This window comes from Macaca mulatta, chromosome 14 (genome assembly GCF_049350105.2).
Source record: "Macaca mulatta isolate MMU2019108-1 chromosome 14, T2T-MMU8v2.0, whole genome shotgun sequence".
Taxonomy (NCBI): Eukaryota; Metazoa; Chordata; class Mammalia; order Primates; family Cercopithecidae; genus Macaca; species Macaca mulatta.
The window spans coordinates 123,696,736-123,715,554 of NC_133419.1; the positions used below are offsets into that span (position 1 = coordinate 123,696,736).

The window sequence follows — 18,819 nt, forward strand, 5'->3', positions numbered from 1 at the left end:
TAATTTTTTTTGTATTTTTAGTAGAGACAGGGTTTCACCATATTGGCCAAGCTGCTCTCAAGCTCCTGACCTCGTGATTTGCCCACTTTGGCCTCCCAAAGTACTGAAATTACAGGTGTGAGCCACTGTGCCCAGCCTGACATACACTTTTTTTTTTTTTTTGAGACATTGTCTCACTCTGTCACCCAGGCTGGAGTGCAGTGGTGTGATCTCTGCTCATTGCAACCTCCTCATCCTGGGTTCAAGCGATTCTCCTGCCTCAGCCTCCTGAGTAGCTGGGACTACAGGCACCCGCCATCACTCCTGGCTAATTTTTATATTTTTAGTAGAGACAGGGTTTCACCATGTTGGTCAGGTTGGTCTCGAACTCCTGACCTCCTGATCCGCCAGCCTCAGCCTCCCAAAGTGCTGGAATTACAGGTGTGAACCACCACGCCTGGCCGTCACACACATATTTTTAAGAGATAGGTCTCATTGTGTTGCCTAGGCTGAGACTGTCTCAATATTTAATGAAGAAAAAAGGGATAACATAGAGGCAAGCATCTGACATCTTTGGAAAGGTGAAATTATACAATTGCAAGATAGTCTTTTTTTGGGCAGGGGGAACGGAGTCTCACTCTGTCACCCAGGTTGGAGTGCAGTGGTGCGATCTCTGCTCACTGTAACCCCCTTCACGGGTTCAAGCAGTTCTCCTACTTCAGTCTCCCAAGTAGCTGGGATTACAGGTGCCTGCCACCACGCCTGGCTGATTTTTTTGTGTTTTTAGTAGAGACAGGGTTTCACCATGTTGGCCAGGCTGGTTTCAAACTCTTGACCTCAAATGATCTGCCCACCTCCGCCTCCCAAAGTGCTAGGATTACAGGTGCGAGCCACTGTGCCTGGCCTATTTTGTTTTTAATTCTCAGAAATATGGTGCTGAGACTAAGCAGTTCATCAGGGTGTTGATGGGAGAAAAATGAACATCAATTCAGTCCTTTTGCAAACAAAGAAAAAAATTAAAAATACTAATTTTAGTGTTTTGGGGCTGTTTGCATTATGTCATTCCTGGTGGACCTGGAACAATTTGTTAGGACTTGTATAGAACAGATGGAGCAGCTCAACTTTCTGGCAGTCATTCTGTGCCATCGCCTGCAGAGCAACTGTAAAACTCTGAATGGAGATGGATGCAGATCTCTCTTGATGTTTTAGATAGGATTTTTCCGCCACTTGGTGTTTTCTTGGAGAAGAAGCCTACATAGCACATATTACACTTTCAAATTATTTATGAAGGTAATACAGCTAGTGGTTCGCAGAGCAGGCACTGAGGTCAGGCTGCCTAATTTGTTTTTTGTTCATTTGTTTTGTTTTGAGATGGTCTCCTTCTGTCACCCAGGCTGGAGTGCAGTGGCACCATCTCTGCCCACTGCAGCCTCAACTTCCCATGCTCCAGCCATTCTCACACCTTAGCCTCACAAGTGGCTGAGATTATAGGCCCGTGCCACCATGCCCAGCTAATTTTTGTAATTTTAGTAGAGGTGGGGTTTCACCATGTTGCCCAGGCTGGTCTTGAACTCCTGAGCTCAAGTGGACCTCCCGCCTGGGCCTCCCAAAGTGCTGGGATTACAGGCATGAGCCACTGTGCCCGCCCGGCCCAGCCCAGGGTGCCTAATTTGAAAATGCAAATTAGGTGACTTTATGCAATTTGTTCACTATGTTTGTGTGTTTACGAACATGTGGGTATACCTCAGCTCCTTATTTGTAAAATGAGCCCATTAATTCTAGTTATGAGTATTACAGTAACAAATTTTAAAAATTGTGTTAGAAATGGGAGTTCTCATTCTGTTGCTCAGGCCATCTGGAACTCCTGGCCTCAAGTAGTCCTCCCACCTGAGCCTCCCGAGTAGCTGGGACTACAGGCACAAGCTACTGCAACTGGCACATATTAAATTAAATGAGATAATATGTGCTAAACAGATTTGTACCTGGCATATTGCTAATTTTTATTGGTTCCTTTGTTCCTGTCTTTCTACCTACCTCTCCCCTCCTTTCTTTAAAAAAAAAAAAAAATTATTTAAGAGATAGAGTCTCACTGTCTCACCCAGGCTGGTCTCAAACTTCTGGGTTCAAGCAATCCACCCACCTCAGCCTCCTGAGTAGCTGAGATTACAGACACTAGCCACTGTGCCAGGCTCTTTGTAAAGTTATTGAATGTCTTTTCACTATAACCTCTAAGAAGGCAAGGACTATGATGTCTTCTTCAGTATTGTATCCTGATACCTAGCATGGCATACAGTAAGTGCTAAATAAATTTGTGTAATCTGAATGATTGAATAAATAGACATCCTTGCTTCACGGTATCAACTGAAGACAAGTAGGGAATTGTGACTGCTTAAAGCTGTATCAGGGGCTTTTTGAAATCAATAATTAACATCCTAATCCTTATATTCACTTGGTTATATAACCAAGCAAGTCCTTTTTTCTTTAAATCAAATGAAAATACTTGGGTGAAAGTTAGATGTGTGAAATTGTTAATGAGAAAATTATCCAGTGAAACTTTTTTTTTTTTTTTTTGAGACAGTCTTGCTCTATTGCCCAGGCTGGAGTGCAATGGCTCGATCTTGGCTCCAAGCTATTCTCCTGCCTCGGTCTCCCGAATAGCTGGGATTATGGGCAGATGCCACCATGCTTGGCTCATTTTTTTGTATTTTTAGTAGAGACAGAGTTTCACCATGTTATCCAGCCTGGTCTTGAACTCCTAACCTCAGGTTATCCACTCAACTCGGCCTCCCAAAGTGCTGGGATTACAGGCGTGAGCCACCGCACCCGGCCGAAACTTGTTAAAGATAGTAAGACAGACTGTATTCCAGAGGGGCCACGGTAATAGGTATGAAGACCACTGTGAGTCAGAGATTGGGCTTGACTCTGATTCCAGCAAGAACAAGAGGAGTTTACAACCAAGGAGCAGGATGGGGGTCATGAAATTACTGAGAGGAAACATCAGGGGTGATGGGGTTTCTGGCTGAACCTGCTTGATAGGATTATTATTGTAGGCAGGACAGGGTGATAAGATACCAAGAGTGGAGCATTTTCACTAACCTGACTTAGCAGCATTCTTGCTCAAAAGGTATTCTACGAGGGCGGAAAGGGAAGCCCAAGATTAGCTCTAGTCAGAAAGACCTTAGGAACCTGCCTCAAGTGTGATCAAAGAAGAGAATCTATCAGAGTCATTCTTGGATTTTTATTACAGGAACATGGGCTGTAATAAACACGAACATCACTTCATTCAGAACTGAGAGTATCAAATCTAGGCTGACCAAGAAGCTGTTAAAATAAACATACTCGCCGGGCGCGGTGGCTCAAGCCTGTAATCCCAGCACTTTGGGAGGCCGAGACGGGCGGATCACAAGGTCAGGAGATCGAGACCATCCTGGCTAACACGGTGAAACCCCGTCTCTACTAAAAAATACAAAAAACTAGCCGGGCGAGGTGGCGGGCGCCTGTAGTCCCAGCTACTCCAGAGGCTGAGGCAGGAGAATGGCGTAAACCCGGGAGGCGGAGCTTGCAGTGAGCTGAGATCGGGCCACTGCACTCCATCCAGCCTGGGCGACAGAGCGAGACTCCGTCTCAAAACAAAATAAAATAAAATAAAAATAAACATACTCAGAGGTCGGGCACAGTGGCTCACGCCTGTAATTCCAGCACTTTGGGAGGCCGAGGCAGGCGGATCACCTCAGGTCAGGAGTTCCAGACCAGCATGGTGACACTCTATCTCTACTAAAAAACCAAAAATTAACTGGGTGTGGTGGTGGACGCCTGTAATTCCAGCTACCTGGGAGGCTGAGGCACGAAAATCGCTTGAACCCAGGAGGCGGAGGTGGCAGTGAGCTGAGATGGCGCCACAACACTCCAGCCTAGGCGACAGAGTGAGACTTCATCTCTAAAAACAACAAAAATTAGCCAGGCATGGTGGTGCACATCTGTAATCCCAGCTACTCAGGAGGCTGAGGCGGGAGAATCTCTTGAACCCTGTGAGTGGAGGTTGCAGTGAGCTAAGATCGAGCCATTGCACTCCAGCCTGGACAACAGAGTGAGACTCTATCTCAAAGTAAAAAAATAAATCAATAAACCTACTCAGGTTAAGGTGACCTCGCTCTACAGAGAACAGATAGTATCTTAGAATGTTACTGTATGAGAACAAAATGACAAGCAATATCAATATTATGAAGTGATGTAGATAGCTATTTAAGCAAGTTAAACTACAACAGTGATCCTGAAATCTGTTTTCAGTGAAGACCTTAGCTCCTCCCAACATAAACCATGTTATAAAATTAGTGGTATAGACAGAGAAGAGGAAAGGACAACTTTTTTCTTTCTTTTGCTTCTGTTTTGTTTTTGTTTTTTAAGAGACAGTGTCTGGCTCTGTTGCCTAGGCTGGAGTACAGTGGTGTAATCTCAGCTTACTGCAGCCTTGACCTCCTGGGCTCAAGTGATCCTTCTGCACTCTAGCAATCCTCCTACTTCAGCCTCCTGAGAAGCTGGGACTATGGGCATGTGTCATCACATCTGGCTAATTAAAAAAATTTTTTTTGTACAGAGGGAGTCTCACTTTGTTGCCCAGTCTGGTCTTGAACTCCTGGACTCAAGCAGTTCACCCCTCTCAGGTTCCCAAAGTGTTGGGATTACAGGTGTGAGTCACTGCACCTGGCCAGACAACTTCTTATTTATTTATTTAGAGACAGGGTCTTGCTATGTTGCCCAGGCTCACATGCAGTGGCTATTCACAGGTGTGATCATAGCTCACTGCAGCCTTGCACTTCTAGGCTCAAGTGATCCTCCCACCTCAGCCTCCCGAGTGGCTGAGACTACAGGTTTGTGCCACCACATCTGGCTAATTATTATTTCTTTCTTTCTTTTTTTTTTTTTTTTTTTGAGATGGAGTCTTGCTGTGTCACCCAGGCTGGAATGCAGTGGCATGATCTCAGCTCACTGCAACCTCTGCCTCCTGGGTTTAAGTGATTCTTCTGCCTCAGCCTCCCAAGTAGCTGGGATTACAGGCATGGGCCATGACACCTGGCTATTTTTAGTAGAGACAGGGTTTCACCATGTTGGCCAGGTTGGTCTCGAACTCCTGACCTCAGGTGATCCACCTGCTTTGGCCTCCCAAAATGCTGAGATTACAGGCATTAGCCATCATGCCCAGCAATACTCTTTCGTCTCTATAGTTTTGTGTCTAAAGTCTTTCAAGTAGAAGCCAGATGAAAAAGGAATTCTAACTCTTTCAGAGCCAACAAGAAAGACTGGAAGACTGCAGAAAGGCAAATGCAGAAGGAGAAGAAGGAGGAAGGACTCCAGCCAGGTGTCTACTTACCACTTTTTGGTTGCCTTCATTATCGGTGAGCAGCCATTCAATATCCAGAGTGTCTTTTTCTGGAAGCCCCAGTTGATGGTGGCAGGGCAAAGTGACCTTTTCCTCTGCCACTCTCTTGATCTCAGTGTGAGTCCCCAAGGTTCCAACATAGTAGGAAACTGGAAGAAGAAAATCTTTAATGAGTAATGCAGAGACTGGATGGCAATGTATGGGGAACAGATATGACAACAAAAAATTATGGGATGTTCCTGTGGGCAAGGGCGTGTCAAGAGGTTGCAAGAGTCCTAGACTAGGAGTACTGGAAGTACTGGTCTCACACTGGCTCCTCTGTTAACTGAATTCATCACATCTTCTTTAACCACCCCAAATTGCATCCTACTAGTGCCTGTCTTTCTTACCTTACTTGGTCTTTATGAACAATGAAATTGCTCATGTCATCTTGTTTTTGGTTTTTTTTTGGGATGGAGTTTCGCTCTTGTCACCCAGGCTGGAGTGCAGTGGCAGGATCTTGGCTCACTGCAACCTCTACCTCCTGAGTTCAAGTTATTATCCTGCCTTAGCCTCCTAAGTGGCTGGAATTATAGGTGCTTGCCACCACACCCAGCTAATTTTTGTATTTTTAGTAGAGACAGGGTTTCACCATGTTGGCCAGGCTGGTCTCGAACTCCTGACCTCAGGTGATCCACCCGCGTTGGCCTCCCAAAGTGCTGGGATTATAAGCATGAGCCACTGTGCCCAGCCTGTTTGTTTGTTTTTTTGCTTGCTTGGTTGCTTGCTTGTTTTTAGAGAGATTGGGTGTCTCTCTGTTGCCCAGGCTGGAATGCAGTGGTGCAATCATGGCTCATTGCACCCTTGACCTCACCAATTCAAGCAATCCTCCCACCTCAGCCTCCAGAGAAGCTAAGACTATAGGCACATGCCACCATGCCGGCTAATTTTTTGTAGAGACAGGGTCTTCCTCTGTTATTGTGCCAGGTCCCAGGTTACTTCTGGGCTCAAGCGATTTTCCAACCTTGGCCTCACAAAGTGCTAGAATTGCAGGCATGAGCCACTGTGCCTGGAAACAACTGTGTTTTTTGATCTTTCTGTCTTCTATTAGCAGAGGCTTCCAAGAAGATGATACTCATGGAAACTGCACTAAGTTGCCCAAAAACTCATGTTCTTAAGTTATAGAGTCACAGCCATTTGAAGCTGGAGAAAACCTTAGAGATGAACCTTCTTATTTTCTTTAAATCTAGTAACAGTTGTTGCTGACCAGTAGCATGTATTTAGAAGGATGAAAAGACAATTACACAAATACTGTAATATAAAGGGAAATTATTCATGATGAAAGGGCTATGCACATTTAGAGGAGAGAAATTATAGGCAATTAATTACAGGGTTCAGGAAAAGCTTAAATCCTTCCAAGGTTTTGTAAATATTAGAAACAGAGTATGTAAATCATCTAGTATAGTATTTAGCACCAAGTGGCTCTGAATACAAGGCAATTTATTTTACTATGGAGAAGGTGGCATTTGATATGGAGCTTGGAAAATGGAATTCATGTGGATAGAATAGAGGAGGAAAGGTGTTAAGATGTTGGAGATGACAGGATCAAAGGCACAGGATGGGAGAGGCGGCAGGGGCGGATATTCAGTAAATGGTAATAGTTCAGCTTGGCTGGTGTGAAGAAGTGCGTAAAAATAAAACAAATTATGCTGGAAAAGTGAAGCAGTTGATGGGATAAAAGCCCTTTCCTGCCGCAGTGAGCACAGTGACATGATCTCTTGCTTAAGGAAGAGATAATTTAGGAGCTGTGTGTTGAATGCACAGGAAAAGGGAAATATTGAGACATACATTTGTGAAAATGCTATTAAATTTTTCCAAGTAAGAGATACTGCGCTAGGATAGTGGTGAAGGTAGTAAAAAACAAATTATGGATTTGCGAGGTAATGTGATAGTCAAAACTACGGAATACAGCAACTGACTGGATCTGAGAGGAGAAAGAAAATGGATTCAAAAGCAAAGATTGGGCCAGGCACGGTGGCTCATGCCTGTAATCTCAGCACTTTGGGAGGCTGAGGAGGGCAGATCAGCTGAGGTCAGGAGTTTGAGACCAGCCTGGCCAACCATGGCCAACATGATGAAACCCCATCTCTACTAAAACTACAAAACTTAGCCCAGCATGTGTGTGGGTGCCTGTAATCCCAGCTACTCAGGAGGCTGAGGCTGGAGAATCACTTGAACCTGGGAGGCAGAGGTTGCAGTGAGCCGAGATCACACCATTGCATTCCAGCCTGGGTGACAGAGAGAGACTCTCTCTCAGAAAAAAAAAAAAAAAAAAAAAAGCAAAGATTGTTTTTAAGCTTGCATGACTGGTAGGATGGTGATCACAGTAGCAGTGATGGGGAAGCCAGTAGTACGATGTGTTTTATTTGGGGGTGAGCTGGGGAGGGTAGGCACTGAGTTTAGATTCAAGTCCATTGTGATGCAGGCATCTGTCCAACAGGCATCCCTGTGTTCTTTCCCCAACCACAGCACCTCCCTTTCCACTGCTGATGCTCACACAGCTTCCCAAATAGTGTCCACCCTCAGTTGTTGTGTTAGAGGAAGTCACAGCCCTGCTTTGCTTTATTTCTTCATTTTTCATTTCTCTTGTGCCTCTAAATGAAGCTCTTGGAAATACTTCTGTTCCATCCATTATGCCTGGGCTAAACTGTCTCAGGTCCCTTAATTTCTCTGCTTATTCCACAAAAACACTTTTTTTCCTTCTACTGAGACAGGAAGTCAGGGGTTGGCATCCTCCCCAAAACAGGCTTCAGTACCAGGTCACGGGCTGGGTTCCAGGTTGCTCCTTAGAGCCTTCCTAGAGACAGGTTACTACCCTCCTCCCCCACTGCCCGCCCCCGGCCCCCGACCTCCGACCTCTCTGTAAGTGCAGAAATACCTTGGGGAACAAGTGGGCTGTTACAAGGAGTTCTTGCCTCCCTTAGAAACACACATTCTTGTATCACCCCAAGTTCTATCTTCCATTCTCTGTAGCTTTCTGTCAGATGGTTTCAAAATATGAAATAGCCTTTTTCTTTTCTTTTGAAATGGAGTCTCGCTCTGTCACCCAGGCTGGAATTCAGTGGCATGATCTCAGCTCACTGCAACCTCTGCCTCCCGGGTTCAAGGGATTCTCCTGTCTCAGTCTCTGGAGTAGCTGGGATTATAGACGTGTGCCACACCGGCTGATTTTTTTTTTGTATTTTTAGTAGAGACGGAGCTTCACCATGTTAGCCAGGCTGGTCTCGAACTTCTGACCTCAGGTGATCCACCCGCCTCGGCCTCCCAGAGTGCTGGGATTACAGGCGTGAGCCACCAAATCGGCTTCTCTGTTTATTTTCTAATTCTCTAATTCCCTGTTTATTTACCAAAATTGATCAGCAGCCAATTTGTGGGAAGGAAAAGGGCTTCTGGTATTCTTGCTTTCAGGGAAATGAGATGAGGAAGAATGGAGCAGGGGCGATTGTGCTTCATTCTACAGCAAGGCTGCTTGGGCTGAGCCTGCAGGGGAGGAGCCCTCAGAGGCATCTGAAATGGCCTTTGCAAGTGTTATATCAGTGGGAAAATTATAACAGTAAGCTAAACTAACCCACCCTGGATCTTCCCTTTCCCTTAATTATTCCCGGGCTACTGGGTCGAGATAACTTTGGAAGACATTTAGGTTATGGTTCAAATGATAATAGGCCTTGCCCAAAACTCAACCGCTTTTGCAAAGCTAATGGGAGGGCCATCAGGCTGGGAAGGAGAGGAGCCTAAATCCTGGTTAGGCGCAGACATAAGCCATTGTCAGCCATTACGCCAGAGGTGATAAGATATGCAAGGCTGAGGTAGGAGGATCACCTGAGCTTGGAAAGTCGAGGCTGTAGTGAGCCATGATTGCACCACTGCACTCCAGCATGGGTGACAGAGTAAGACCCTGTCTCTAAAAAAAAAAAAAAAGGTATGTAACTTCCCTAGTTATTCCTGCAAATAACACCACTATTGTAGAACCTCAGATTGGCCCTTGGAGCTATCTTTCCAGGTTTTTTTTTCTTTTCTTTTCTTTTCTTTTCTTTTGACAGAGTGTCTCTCTGTCGCCAGGCTGGAGTGCAGTGGCACGATTTTGGCTCAGTGCAGCCTCCGATTCCCTGGTTCAAGCGATTCTCCTGCCTCAGCCTCCCAAGTAACTAGGACTACAGGCACAAGCCATCACACGCAGCTAATTTTTGTATTTTTAGTAGAAACAGGGTTTTACCATGTTGGACAAGATGGTCTCAATCTCTTGACCTTGTGATATCTGCCCACTTCAGCCTCCCAAAGTGATGCGATTACAGGCGAGGGCCACCGTGCCCAGCCAGGTTTTTTTTTGTTTTTTTTTTTTTGTTTTTTTGAGACAGTCTTGCTCTGTCACCCAGGCTGGAGCGCAGTGGCGCAATCTCCTCTCACTGCAACCTCTGCCTCCCAGGTTCCAGTGATTCTCCTGCCTTAGCCTCCCAAGTAGCTAGGATTACTGGCATGTGCCAACGTGCCTTTTTTTTTTTTTTTTTTTTTTTGTATTTTTAGTAGAGACAGGATTTCACCATGTTGGTCAGGCTGGTCTCGAACTCTTGGCCTCAAGTGATCCAACAGCCTCAGCCTCCCAAAGTGCTGGAATTACAGGTGTGAGCTACCATGCCCAGCCTCCTCCTGCCCAGTTTTATGTGGCTTCCAGGATATCTGGTTCTCCCATTATCCTGTAAGCTCCTTGAGATCAAGTACCATTCATTACTGCCTTCCCATAGTACTCAGCCCAGGGTCTCACACTGCAAGTGTTCAATTAATATTTGTTGAATTTATTTGAGTGTAACCCACATGCTCATTTTTACCAATGAACAAACTAAGACCCAGGGGTAAAAGAGACAGCGCAAGGTCCTACAACTCGTTTAGTGGCAGAAATAATCCATATAATAACCCATCCTCCCAGAATTACAATAAAGCAGCTTTAGAACAGCTGGGAAATTCACTGGTTTGCACTATACTAAGCTAAGCTTTGTAAGAAGGAGCTTTGTAAGAACGAGCTCTGGCTTAACCCTGATCACTTTCCACTGGACACAAAAATGCTCAAATGAAACCAGTGCCCTACACTCCAGGCAGAGCTAGAGAACCCAGCACCAATTTAGTGCATACAATAGATACTTAAACATTCAATAACAAATGCCAAAAGCCAGCTACAAAAGTTGCCAATTTAAGCCACTAGAGGGAATCAAAGGCTCAGATTCGGTTGATGTCCCAAAAAGACCGGAACATTGTGGTGGGTGTGCTTTGACAGTCAGCCAAGTCCTATTTATACCATATCCAGAATTAAATACAGCAGTGCAGGGAGGAGCCCCTCGGTGAATACAAATGGCTTTATCAAGGCAGGGAGCCACGAGATCGGGGCGCATACACTTCTAGTCTTCCTTGAACTTCAGTTGGTTAGACTCCAGGAGGCCACTGCGATTTCTACAGATTTCTAAGGTCCTTCTCCTTCTGTCCTTTTCTTTCTTTCTTTCTTTCTTTCTTTCTTTCTTTCTTTCTTTCTTTCTTTCTTTCTTTCTTTCTTTCTTTCTTTCTTTCTTTCTTCCTTCCTTCCTTCCTTCCTTCCTTCCTTCCTTCCTTCCTTCCTTCCTTCCTTCCTTCCTTTCTTTCTTTCCTCCTTTCTTCCTTTCTTTCCTTTCTTTCCTTTCTTTCTTTCTTTCTTTTTCACATTAAATCTTTTACATTTTTTCACATTGCCCAAAGGATCTTCTGTACTTTTTTTTTTCTTTTTTTTTTTTTTTTTTGAGACGGAGTCTCACTCTGTCGCCGGGGCTGGAGTACAGTGGCCGGATCTCAGCTCACTGCAAGCTCCGCCTCCCGGGTTTACGTCATTCTCCTGCCTCAGCCTCCCGAGTAGCTGGGACTACAGGCGCCCGCCACCTCGCCCGGCTAGTTTTTTGTATTTTTTTAGTAGAGACGGGGTTTCACTGTGTTAGCCAGGATGGTCTCGATCTCCTGGCCTCGTAATCCGCCCGTCTCGGCCTCCCAAAGTGCTGGGATTACAGGCTTGAGCCACCGCGCCCGGCCTTTTTTTTCTTTTTTTAACCCACCTAAGCAGAGAGGGGCCTGGGTTCTCTCTCTTTTTTTTTTTTTTAAGACAGAGTCTCACTCTGTTGCCCAGGCTAGAGTGCAGTCGCGCAATCTCGGCTCACTGCAACCTCTGCCTCCCAGGTTCAACTGATTCTTGTGCCTCAGCCTCCTGAGTAGCGGGGATTATAGGCGTGCGCCACTATGCCTGGCTAATTTTTGTATTTTTAGTAGAGACAGGGTTTCACCGTGTTGACCAGGCTGGTTTCAAACTCCTGACCTCAGGTGATCAGCCCGCCTCAGCTCCTTAAGTGGGAGCTTTTGCATGCACCTCAGGCACTTATCAAAGGACCTCTGGGAGCTTGAGACAATTACCTTCTGGGCCTTAATGTTTCCATCTGCAAAATGGGAATTAAAGAAGACACTGAGGAAAGCAGCTAGCACCGTGAAAGCACATAGTAGTCTCCCACTAAAGTGTTAGTTCTCTTCCCCTGCTCATCTCTGCTAGAAGGGACTTTTTCTCAGATGACTGTTGCCTACAGTCAGTTAAGACTAAAGTTTTATCCTCTAAAAGGTATTTACATCTTCCTTCCTTCCTTCCTTCCTTCCTTCCTTCCTTCCTTCCTTCCTTCCTTCCTTCTTTCCTTCCTTCCTTCCTTCCCTCCCTCCCTCCCTCCCTCCTTCCTTTCTCTCTCCCTCTCTTTCTCTCTCTTTCTTTCTTTTTCTTTTTTTATTTTGAGATGCAGTCTCGCTCAGTTGCCCAGGTTGGAGTGCAGTGGCATGATCTTGGCTCACCACAACTGCCGCCTCCTGGGTTCAAGCGGTTCTCCTGCCTCAGCCTTGTGAATAACTGGGATTACAGGCATGTGCCACCACACCTGGTTAATTTTGTATTTTTAGTAGAGACAGGGTTTCACCATGTTCGTCAGGTTCATCTGGAACTCCTGACCTCAGGTGATCCACCTGCCTTGGACTCCCAAAGTGCTGGGATTATAGGCATGAGCCACTGTGCCAGGCCGTATTTACATTTTCTTAAAGATTCTCCTGAACCTTAAGACACCCCCTTCAAAGAGGTGGGCAGGAGTAACTGCGTGTGTGTGTGTGTGTGTGTGTGTGTGTGTGTGTGTGTTTGTTTTGAGACAGTCTTGCTCTGTCACCTAGGCTGGAGTATAGTAGCGGAATCTTGGCTCACTGCAACCTCTGCCTCTCGGGTTCCAGCGATTATGGTGCCTCAGCCTCCCAAGTAGCTGGGACTACAGGCCCATGCCACCACGCCTGGCTCATTTTTGTATTTTTAGTAGAGATGGGGTTTCACCATGTTGGCCAGACTGGTCTCAAACTCCTGACCTCAGTGATCCACCCACCTTGGCCTTCCAAAGTGCCGGAATTACAGCCATGAGCCACCACGCCCTGCCATTATGAGATTTTATTGCGATTTTACTTTTTTTTTTTTTTTTTAAGGTCATCAGCTGTTGTTAGTGTTAGTGTATTTTATGTGTGGCCCAAGATAATTATTCTTCCAGTGTGGCTCAGGGAAGCAAAAAGATTGGACACTCTTGAACAGTTTAATAAATTTGTATGCCTTTTCTCCTGTTCATCTGCCTCTTGTCAGTGCTTTTCAATGAATCTTCAGCAGGCAGACAGGAAGTTTTCCCTTGACCCCGGCTGTATATATAATTCTGTAGGAGGGGTGCGTGTGTGTGTGTGTGTGTGTGTGTGTGCGTGCGCGCCTGCCTTCCAGGTTGTTTATGGAACACTGTATGCAGTTCACGACAGAGCATGATGCAATGGAAAAAGCATGAGCTTTGGAGTCTGAGAGGTCTGGACTTGAGTAGTGGCTGTAAGACCAATTAATTCCCTGATTGCTCTGAGTTGTTTACTTTTCCGTAAAAGGAAAATAAAAACATCAACTTTGGAAGTTATTGTAAGCATTATACATGATGTATGAAAGTGTCAAGCACTGGCACATGGTATGTAGCACACACTCAGCAAATGGCGACTACTATTAATAATTGTAGTTGCTGCATTTTTTTTTTTTTTTTTTTTTTGAGGCAGGGTCTCAGATACTCTGTCGGCCAGGCTGGAGTGCAGTAGCACAATCATAACTCTCTGCAGCCTCAACTTCCTGGGCTCAAGTGATCCTCCCACCTCAGCCTCCCAAGCAGCTGGGACTATAGGCTTTCACCACCATGCCTGGCTAATTAAATTTTTTTTTTTTTTTAAATTTATACGGAGTCTCACTCTGTCACCCAGGCTTGAGTGCAGTGGCGTGATCTCAGCTCACCAAAACCTCTGCCTCCTGGTTCAAGCGATTCTCCTGCCTCAACCTCGTGAATAGCTGGGATTACAGGCCCACGCCACCACACCTGGCAAATTTTTGTATTTTTAGTAGAGATGGGCTTTCACCATGTTGGCCAGGCTGGTCTCAAAGTCCTGACCTCAGGTGATCCTCCCACCTCAGCCTCCCAAAGTGCTGGGATTATAGCCGCGAGCCACCATGCCCGGCCTAAAAATTTTTATTTCATTTTTTTTATAGAGACAGTGTTTCACCATGTTGCCCAGGCTGGCCTGGGCTCAAGCTCAGGCTCCTGAGCTCAAGCTGTCCTCCCCACTCAGCCTCTGAAAGTGCTGAGATCATAGGCATGAGCCACCACCTTGCTGCATTTTGAAAGACAGGGAAAACCAGAAAACATACCATGAGGACAAACCAGGATTGTGAAAAGTTTGGAAGTCGTTTTGCTTGATCACTGTTAGCATTTGGCTATAATTGCTCGCTTTTGTGTGCTCTCTCCTCTCTATTTTTTTTTTTTTGTTGTACCGTTGAAATCAAGTTGTGGACGGCATGACACTAAGTCTAAATGTTTCAGTGTGCATCTCCTAAAAATAAGCATGTTATTCCTCACAACAACAATATTAGCACACCGAAGAAGATTGATAATATTGTAGAGAAGGTCATTCCTGACGAGCGATTAAGGAAGACTGCAGTGAGTAAGGATGGAGGTAGTTCTGCAGAGACAGGCATGTTTTTACCGCACAGAGGGAGGGAAGAGCATTCTAGGAGGAGGGAGCACCTGGAAGCTAATGGCACCACTTGTCAGTTCCCCCCAGCCTCCCTTGTCATGAACTAGTGAAGTTCCTCTCATTTGCTTTCCCAATCCCACACCCAGCCCAACCCCAGAATCTCTCCAGTCCACTCCTTTTATGAGAGTCTTCAGAAGAGGAAGACCATATTTACTATGAGCTGCTAAATCTCTGACGTTTTACCGTCTTTTCAAATACAAACATGCATTTGGTATTTAAACAGTTTGAAGCCTAAAGCCAAAGGAATGAAGCTTGCAAGTTATCAGTGGAATTTCAGACATCTGGGAATCAATACGGTGCCTAGTTATTTCCTCCCACCCCTCCAAAGAGGATATTTGTTCCTAGAATCCTTAAAATTAGTGGTGTGGATACAAGGACCCAGGTGACAGCCTGAGCTTCAGTCAGGGGGGCTGGATATTGAGCTTCTACCTCCTTCCCAGCCTGTGGGTTGATTTTAGGGGAGGAGAAGGATAGGGAAAGGGAGTGAGGGAAAAGAGAGAGGGTGAGGGAAAGGAAGGGAAGAGGTAGGGAAGTGGGGGATGGCAGAAGGAAAAAGAAGGAGAGTGGGAGGAAGGAAGAAAAGGGAGAACCTGACACTGATGGAAGATAGTTGGAGAAGTTTTCAGATTAAACACAAACTGATTAAAAAATGGTCAACTTGGCCAGGTGCGGTGGCTTATGCCTGTAATCCCAGCACTTTGGGAGGCTGAGGTGGGCGGATCACCTGAGGTCGGGAGTTTGAGACCAGCCTGACTAACATGGAGAAACCCTGTCTCTATTAAAAATACAAAATTAGCCAGTTGTGGTGGTGCATGCCTGTAATCCCAGCTACTCAGGAGGCTTAGGCAGGAGAATCGCTTGAACCGGGGAGGCGGAGGTTGCCGTGAGCCAAGATCGTGCCATTGTACTCTAGCCTGGGCAACAAGAGCAAAACTCCATATCACTCAAAAAAGAAAAGAAAAAAGAAAAAAATGGTCGACTTGTCTCCCCCTCTGTGAAAAACTGTCTCAGTAGGAACTTTGCAGGTGTTTATCTACATTAAAAAACTGCATTGAGCTCTTCACCTATCAGGCAAGGATGGTGCTAAGAATACAAAGGTGATGACGGTCTCTCCTACTCCTTCAAATCCTTTGAAAGATGATTGTTGATACCTCACATTAATTTAACAACGAACAATTAACTGATTCAACTGCACGATCTCATGTGAGCCCATAACTCAAATGTTATCATTTGTTATCAATCTGAGCCCTTGAGAGCCAATGTTACCAACTGTCTTTTAAAGAAGAGAAAACTGAGGATGACCACACAGCTGAGGCCACACTGCTGATAGTACACCTCTAGTTTTTATTATTTTTTCTTCCCCACACCAAAGATGATTGTCTTTTCCTTGAAACTGGCAGGTTGGAAACACAGAGATCATGTTTGTAAATGTAGATGGCACAGAGCTAGGTAGCAGAGCTAATCTGGTTGGACACACTGAGGTACATAGTTATCCTGCTGGTGGCTGAGATTCCAACCCAAAGCAAGAAGAAATTGAATGGAGGCAAATGTTAAAAGTTTCAGTGAGACACAAGTTCAGGGTGGGAAAGACCTGGAGGACCTGGGGAACTAAGAGATTTATATTGACCACCAGTATGATGTGGCCGCATTCATAGAGGTTTGATGTTCCAAACACGGGAGTAACAGCTCCATCGTACTTTATACTAGCCAACCTAGCATATCCAGAGCAACTGTGTTCAGTTTTAGATGCTGAAAACTGGGAGGGACATTGACAAAAAGGGGCATTCGGGGAGTCATGACCGACAAATGATAGGGTCAGAAAAATATATGAGGAACAGCTAATGCAGTTATAGGTGAATAAATTATGAGGATGGAAGACCAAGGGGCAACATCGTAGCTACCTTCCAACATTTAAAGGCCACAAAACAAATAATGGGTTTACTGCATTTTGTTCTTTTGGTCAGAGTTAGGGAATCAACGTGGTGCCTAGTTATTTCCTCCCACCCCTCCAAAGGGGATATTTCTTCCTGGAGGCCTTGAAATAAGTGGTGTCGCCCACACAATGGCTCACGCCTATAATCCCAGCACTTTGGGAGGCTGAGGTGGGCAGATCACAAGGTCAGGAGTTCGAGACCAGTGTGCCCAACATGGTGAAAACCCGTCTCTACTAAAAACACAAAAATTAGCTGGCCATGGTGGTAGGTGTCTGTAATTCCAGCTACTTGGGAGGCTAAGATGGGAAAATCACTTGAACCCGGAAGGTGGAAGTTGCAGTGAGCCCTGACTGCGCCACTGCACTCCAGCCTGGGTGACAGAGCAAGCCTCTGTGTCAAAAAAAAAAAAGAAAAAGAAAAATTAGCCAGGTGTGGTAACCATGCCTGTAATCCCAGCTACTAGGGAGGCTTAGACAGGAGAATCGCTGGAACTCAGGAAGTGGAGGCTGTAGCGAGCCAAGATCACGACACAGCACTCCAGCCTGGGCAACGGAGTGAAACTTCTTCTCAAAGAAAAAGAAAAATGGTGGGAGTACAAAGACCAAGGTGACAGCCTGAGCTGGGGGGTGTCAGTCAAGGAGGCCAGATATCGAGCTTCTACCTCCTTCCGAGTCTGTGGGTTGGTTTTAGAGGAGAAGAAAAATGGGGAAAAGGAGTGAGGGAAAAGGGAGAAGTTGAGGGAAAGGAAGGAAAGGGCTTATGCCATTTGGGCTTAATATGTTGACTGACTCTGTAACAGCCCTGTCTGATAAGAGAAAAAGCTCTACTGTTTCGTGAATTTTCCATTACTGGAGTCAATCAAATGAGGGTGTGTGAGGAGCTGTAAAGGGATCCCTATATGTGGATGTTAAACCCAATATTTAATGTCTTTTCTAACTATAATGTTCTATGAACTTTTTTTTTTTTTTTTTTTTTTTGAGATGGAATCTCGCTCTGTCACCCAGGCTGGAGTGCAGTGGTGCAATCTGGGTTCACTGCAAGCTCTGCCTCCCAGGTTCAAGCGACGTTCCTGCCTCAGCCTCCTGAGTAGCTGGGACTGCAGGTGCCCACCACCATGCCCGGCTAAGTTTTTTGTATTTTTAGTAGAGACAGGGTTTCACCGTGTTAGCCAGGTTGGTCTCGATCTGCTGACCTCGTGATCCACCCACGTCGGCCTCCCAAAGAGCTGGGATTACAGGCGTGAGCCACCGCGCCCGGCCCACTAGAACTGTTAATAATTATGAGTGCTTAGCATATTCAGGACCCTGTCTTAGTTGAATGTGATGCAAAATATAAAATACAAGTGTACACTACTGTCAGTGTATTTTGTCACCGTCAGTGAGCACTTACACAATTTATACAAAAGGTCAAGTTTTGTCCTATTGTGTATGTGGTTTTCTTTGTGTGTGCCTCAGCTGGAGTGCAGTGGCATGACCTGGGCTCAGTGCAACTTCTACCTCCTGGATTCAAGTGCCTCATCCTTCTGAGTACCTGGGATTACTGATGCACACCACCACACCCAGCTAATTTTTGTGTTTTTAGTAGAGACGGGGTTTCACCATGTTGGCCAGGCTGGTGTAGAACTCCTGACCTCAGGTGATCCACCCACCTCAGTCTCCCAAAGTGCTGGGATTACAGGCGTGAGCCACCACACCTGGCCATAGTTTTGTTCCATCATTAACATGACTTTTCAAGATGGTTGAAGGGCTCTTTCAACCATCTTGAACTGGCCCATACAACTACAGCATTTCTTTCCTTTCTGTTGCTATTTTAATCCACAAGGGGGCAGAATTTACTTATGGAGGATTAGCCAGGCCTCACCTTTGAGGTATTCTTAGTAACAAGGATTATAATGGACAAAGAATTACAGACTACTTTGGATTTAAGCTTATAAGCACTTTGCTGCCATTTGTAGTTATGTGCTAAATTTCCAACCATGCGCATTTAATGTTCAAGGGCCCAGGGGAAAAATGAAAATCTTATAAAATACGGTTAGGCATTTGAGAGGAACTTTTCCCAGGAAATAGAAACATACACTATTTTAATAACTTAAGATCACTGTTTTAACTTATTCTAACTGCAGCAGGTGTTTACTTTGTCTAAGACCAAAAAAGACTTATTTATTTTATTTATTTATTTATTTAGAGACGGGTTTCACCATGTTGGCCAGGCTGGTCTTGAACTCCGGGCCTCAAGTGATCCCCCTGGCTCGGAAAAAACTTATTTTAACTGCAGAATTTATCATGAAACAAATCAATTCATCAGATGTTGTCAACTATGGCCTCTAGGTAGTTAACAAGAAAAGGCAACAAGGGAAGGAATAAGTCT

At 45.3% G+C, this 18,819-nt stretch overlaps 1 protein-coding gene and 1 long non-coding RNA gene across 2 annotated transcripts in view; one reads left to right on the forward strand and one right to left on the reverse strand.

The window, feature by feature from the left end:
• LOC144334481 (uncharacterized) overlaps positions 1–5,372 on the forward strand; it is a 35,557-nt gene extending 30,185 nt beyond the window's left edge. Inside the window, exon 3 of the long non-coding RNA XR_013404357.1 lies at positions 5,262–5,372. This is a non-coding gene — a long non-coding RNA (uncharacterized LOC144334481). The remainder of the gene's footprint in view (positions 1–5,261) is intronic.
• The window catches only part of CLMP (CXADR like membrane protein), a 127,583-nt gene that overhangs the window by 24,017 nt on the left and 84,747 nt on the right, over positions 1–18,819 (reverse strand). Inside the window, exon 2 of the mRNA XM_001108111.5 lies at positions 5,348–5,505. Within this exon, the coding sequence (XP_001108111.1) occupies positions 5,348–5,505 (158 nt within the window). The remainder of the gene's footprint in view (positions 1–5,347; positions 5,506–18,819) is intronic.